This window comes from Carcharhinus amblyrhynchos, chromosome 4 (genome assembly GCF_965287045.1).
Source record: "Carcharhinus amblyrhynchos chromosome 4, sCarAmb.v2.hapA, whole genome shotgun sequence".
NCBI lineage: Eukaryota > Metazoa > Chordata > Chondrichthyes > Carcharhiniformes > Carcharhinidae > Carcharhinus > Carcharhinus amblyrhynchos.
The window spans coordinates 78909049-78915048 of NC_137327.1; the positions used below are offsets into that span (position 1 = coordinate 78909049).

Below are 6000 nucleotides of genomic sequence, written 5' to 3' on the forward strand. Positions count from 1 at the left end.
CGTAGGCCAGGATGGCAGATTTCCTTCACTAAAGTACACGTGTATAACAAATAGGTTTTTACAACAGTCCTGTAGGTTGTGGTTCCCATTACTGATACTAGCTTTTTATTCCAAATATCATTCATTAAATTTAAATACCCCAGTTGTGATATTGATTACTAATCCATGAATTTAACCATTGTATTAGGTTACTATACTCAAATAGCATATATATATATCTCTCAATTTTTAAAGTTTTAAATTTATTTACTAGTGTAACACATAGGCTTACATTAATACTACAATTAAGTTACTGTTAGTCGCCACATTCCAGTACCTGTTTGGGTACACTGAAGGAGAATTTAGCATGGCCAATGCACCTAATGAGCATGTTGTTTGGTTTCCTCCCACAGTCCAAAGTACCTGGAGTGAACCCACACAGACACGAGGGGAATGTGCAGAGTCCGAAAAAGACAGTGACCCAAGCCAGGAATCGAACCCAGGTCCCCGGCGCTGTGAGGCAGCAGTGCTAACCAATGTGCCACCATGCTGCCCCCATTTTAACACTCATAATGGACAAGCACTGAAATAGCAAGTTACAGTGGCCTGCAAAATTCCTCTCCTGCATCAATATACTGCGGTATAAATGTTCACTCTAAAATTAATTGCAACCAGTGTCTTTATTAGGAATCTGTATGCAATATTTCTCTTTTCTAAATTAAGTCACAGCTTCTTTAAACTTAATTAAAATGAAGTCTATTTAGCTGGATGAATCATAATGACAACAAATATTTTCTTCAGAATTTGTCACTGAAACAGAACGATGAGCTAACAGCATGAAAATCAATGCAGATATTGCCTGTAGGTTTTCACTTCAATGGGGAGGAGTAATCAAGTCGATGTGGCAAGCAAGCAGGATTACAACACAGCATAGCTGGTTAAAAGGAACACAAGTTTATTAACAGCATTAAAAGTTTCATGATTTTAGAATCACCTCAAGCCCAACTAAATCACTTTGTTTGGGAATAAAATGTAAACCACTTAAATGGATCACAAGCTGAAATGTAAACAATTGTTTTCAATTAAGCAGTGCCAATTATATAAACCTTACTGATCACCAGCATTCCTTATAATGTGATAGAATTCAAAAGCTTTCAACAACAGTGTGACAACTGCTATGGTAAAGAACATCACTGTAAACATGATGGGGGTGGGGTGTTCAGCGACAGAACGAGACAGTTTTAAAATCGGATCCGCTATTCTGGTTACAGTGGTTAGCACTGGTGCCTCCTAGCACCAGGGGCCTGGGTTTGATTCCCAGTTTGGGTCACTGTCTGTGCGGAGTTTGTACGTTTTCCCAGTGTTTGCATAGGTTTCCGCCCACAATCCGAAAGAAGTGTTGGTTAGGTGCGTTGGTTTCTCCCTCAGTGTACCCGAACAGATGCCAGAGTGCGGCGACTAGGGGATTTTCATAGTAACTTCATTGCAGTGTTAATGTAAACCTACTTGTAACACTAATAAAAATAAATAAAAATGCAGTTCACAGCGAGTATAGACTATGGCCAGCTGCACTAATTCCCCCCGGGTACTGATGCCTGCCAGCCTAGGTTCCCGTGGCAATGTTTCCGCGTCCCATTGCCTGGTTACCGCTGCCTCATGGCCGGCTGTTGACAGCCGAGGCCGGGAACCGGATCGGGGGCCGACTCTGAGCAACCCTCTCCCCGCCCGTAAATCTCTACCTCTCCCCTCGCCCCCCGCCGCTCCGACCATAATCCCAACTTACACTGTGATATGGCCGGCCCCTCGCACCACCACCGGGTCCGGAGTGTACCGGATCAGATGTTCGTCCATCACCACCCGCTCGTCCTCCTCCTCCAGCTCGGAGATGGTGTCGAAGTCCGCCATCTTCCTGCTCAGGGCCGCGAGCCGGGCCCGGGCCCGCGCCTGCGCCTGCGCAGCCGCTCATTCCCCGCCCGCCGGCCAACCGGCTGGCGTCACAATCAGCCCCCGCCACGTGCCGAAGCGCAGGCGCAACTCAGCTTGCAGAGGCTGGGAATGGTCTGGATGGATTGGGAATGAACAGTATAAACTTGGGTAGACTGGGAATGACTAGGATGGAGTGTGATTGACCGCGATAGACTGGGCATGACTGGGATAGATTTTGAGTGGGTGGAAGAAACTGGGATTGACTGGGATAGACAGGGAACAACTGGGATTGACTGGAAAAGAATGGGAATGGCTGGGTAGATGAGATAAGACTGGGAATGACTGGATAGTGGGATAGAATTGGAATGAATGGAAGAGGCTGGAATAGACTGGGAATGGCTGGGATAGACTGGCAAAGGATAAGAGAGACAAAAGCAGAAAATGCTGGAAAATCTGAGCAAGTCTGACAGCATCCGTGGGTGGAGAATAGAGCCAACGTTTTGAGTCTAAATGACCCTTTGTCAGAGCTCTGACGAACGGTCATCTAGGCTCCAAACATTGGCACTATTTTCTCTCCACAGATGCGATCAGAACTGCTGAGATTTTCCAGCACTTTCTGTTTTTGTTTCAAATTTCAGCTTTTACCGAATGGCTGAGAGAGACTGGAATAGACTGGGAATGGCTGAGAGAGACTGGAATAGACTGGGAATGGCTGAGAGAGACTGGAATATACTGGGAATTGCTGAGAGAGATTGGGATATACTGGAAATGGCTGGGAGAGAGTGGGATAGACTGGGAGAGATTGTGAAAGTGTGGGAAAAATTGGGACAGGAGAGACTACGAGAAACTGGGAAAGAGTGTGAAAGCATTGGATAGACTGGAATGGACTGGGAATAGCTGGGATAGACTGGGAATGCCTTGGATAGAGTGGGAATGGATGGGATGTGTCAGGCATGACTGGGATACATTAGGATAGAATGAGAATGCGTGGAATAGGCTGCGATAGAGTGGAAATGAGTGGGATAGACTGGGAATGGACTGGATAGATTGAAAATGAATGGGAGAGGCTGAGATAGAGTGGGAATAGAACAAAGAGAGAACAAAGAAAATTACAGCACAGGAACAGGCCATTCAGCCCTCCAAGCCTGCACCAACCATGCTGCCTGACTGAGCTAAAACCCCCTATCCTTCTGGGGACTACTATATCCCTCCATTCCCATCCTATCCATGTATGGGTCAAGGTGCCCCTTAGAAGTGCTTCCACTACCTCCGCCAGCGAGTTCTAGACACCCATCACCCTCTGCGTAAAAGGCTCATACGTCGCTTTTAAAAATTGCCCCTCGCACCTTAAACCTATGCCCCCTAGTAATTGACTCTTCAATCCTTGGAAAAAGTTTCAGATTATCCACTCTGCCTATACCCCTCATGATCTTCTATCAGGTCACCTCTCAACCTCTGTTTTTCCAGTGAGAACAAACCAAGTTTCTCCAACCTCTCCTCATAGCTAATGCCCTCCATACCAGGCAACATTCTGATAAATCTTTTCTGTACCCTCTCCAAAGTCTCCACATCCTTCTGGTTGCGTGGCGACTAGAATTGAACGCTACATTCCAAGTGCGGCCTAACTAAGGTTTGAAAAGCAGCAACATGACTTGCCAATTTTCTAACTCAATGCCCCAGCCGATGAAGGCAAACTTGCTGTATGCCTTCTTAACTACCTTCTCCACCTGTGTTGTACTTTCAGTGACTTGTGTACCTGTACACCCAGATCCCTCTGCCTAATAACACTCTTAAGGGTTCTGCCATTTACTGTATATTTCCTATTTGTATTAGACCTTCCAAAATACATAATGTCACATTTGTCCAGATTAAACTCCAACTGCCATCTCTCTGCCCAAGTCTCCAACCGACCTATATCCTGCTGTATCTTCTGATGGTCCTCATCGCTATCCGCAAATCTACCAATCATTATGTCACCCGCAAACTTACTAATCAAGCCAGTTACATTTTCCTCCAAATCAATTTATATATAATACAAAGTGCAATGGTCCCAGCACTGATCCCTGAGGAATGCCACTTGTCACAGCCCTCCATTCAGAAATGCATCCTTCCACTCCTATCCTGTGTCTTCTATGACCAAGCCAGTTCTGTATCCATCTTGCTAGCTCACCTCTGATCCCATGTGACTTCACCTTCTGCACCAGTCTGCCATGAGGGACCTTGTCAAAGGCCTTACTGAAGTCCATGTAGTCAACATCCACTGACTGACCTTCATCAATCATCTTCGTCATTCATCAAAAAAATTCGATCAAGTTAATGAGGCATGACCTCCCCTTCACAAAATCATATTGCCTCTCTAATCCATCAACTTATTTCCTGGTGGGAGTAATCCTGCCTCGAAGAATGCTCCAAATAATTTCCCTACCACTGACGTAAGGCTCATCGGCCTGTAATAACCTTAAACAAAGGAACAACATTGGCTATTCTCCAATCCTCTCAGACCTCCCCTGTAATCATGATGTGGAGATGCTGGCGTTGGACTGGGGTAAACACAGTTAGAAGTCTCACAGCACCAGGCTAAAGTCCAACAGGTTTATTTGGTAGCAAAAGTCACTAGCTTTCGGAGTGCTTGCTGCCCCTTCTTCAGGTGAGTGGCTATTCGCAAACAGGGCATATAAAGACACAAACTCAATTTACAAAATAATGATTGGAATGCGAGTCATTACAGGTAATCTTACATGCCCTGTTTGTGAACTGAAATCCCACTCACGTGACAAAAGGGCAGCAAGCGCTCCGAAAGCTCATGACTTCTGCTACCAAATAAACCTGTTGGATTTTAACCTGGTGTTGTGAGACTTCTGACTGTGACCTCCCCTATAGCCAGTGAAGATACAAAGAATTCTCTCAAAACTCCAGCAATTTCCTTCTTTACCATTCTCAGTATTCTGGGGTATATCCCATCAGGCCCTGGGGACTTGTTTACCTTAATGTTTTTCAAGAATGAATGGGAATTGACAGGGATAAAATGGGAATGACTGGGATAGAATGGGAATGAGTGGGAGAGGCTGTGATAGAGTGGGAAAGGATTAGGATAAAGTGGGAATGACTGAAAATGGACTGGGATAGAATAGGAAAGACTGGAATAGAGTGGGAATGGCTAGGAGAGAATGGGATAGACCTAGGGAGATTGGGAAAGTGTGAGAGAGACTCAGAAAGGAGAGACTGGAAAAGACTGGAAGAGAGCAAGAAAAAGTGGGATAGAGCAGGAGAGAGTGGAAATTGCTGGAATAGATTGGGAATGGCTGGGATAGGGTGAGAAGGAATGGTTGGGATAGCGGGAATGATTGGAATAGACTGGGAAAAGACTGGGATAGAGTGGAAATTGCTAGAAGATAGGGGGAGTTTGGGAAAATGTGGGAGAGACTGGGAAAAGAGACTGGAAAAGATGGAGGTAGTGGGAGAGAGTGTGAAAGAGTGGAAATGAACTGGGATAAAGTAAAAATGGACTGGGAATTGCTGGGATAGACTGGGAATGACTTGGAAAAGCTGAGAAAGACTGGGATAGAGTGAGAATGACAGAGAGTGGGAAAGCCTGGGAGAGAGAGGGGGTAGACTGGAAATGGACTGTAATAGAGTAGGATAGACTGGGAATGGCTGGCAAAGACTAAGAATGGCTGGGAGAGACTGGAATAGCTGGGATAGAGTAGGAGAGACTGGAATAGAGTTGGATAGACTGAGGATAAGTGGAATAGAATGGGAAAGTGTGGGATAGTCTGGGGAAGGCTGAGAAAGATTGGCATAGAATGGGAATGGCTGGGATAGGGTGTTAATGGCTAGGAGAGACTGGACTAGAGTTGGATAGACTGGAAAGTGTGGGGTAGAATGGGAATGGCTGGGATAGTCTGGGAGAGAGTTGAAAAAACTCAGAGTGGGATAGAGTGGGAATGGCTGGGATAGAGTGGGAATGGCTGGGATAGACAAGTAAAGGGTGGGATAGACTGGGAAAGGCTGAGAGAGACTGGGAATAGCTGAGAGTGAATGGGAATGGCTGGGGGAGAATGGGAAAATGTTAGAGACTGAGGAAGAGTGGGAGAG

At 45.6% G+C, this 6000-nt stretch overlaps 1 protein-coding gene across 1 annotated transcript in view; it reads right to left on the reverse strand.

Moving 5' to 3' along the window:
• Nucleotides 1-1904, reverse strand: part of chic1 (cysteine-rich hydrophobic domain 1) — a 28122-nt gene extending 26218 nt beyond the window's left edge. Inside the window, exon 1 of the mRNA XM_080187403.1 lies at nucleotides 1763-1904. Within this exon, the coding sequence (XP_080043529.1) occupies nucleotides 1763-1884 (122 nt within the window). The 5' untranslated portion in view covers nucleotides 1885-1904. The remainder of the gene's footprint in view (nucleotides 1-1762) is intronic.
• Nucleotides 1905-6000: the final 4096 nt, after the last annotated feature.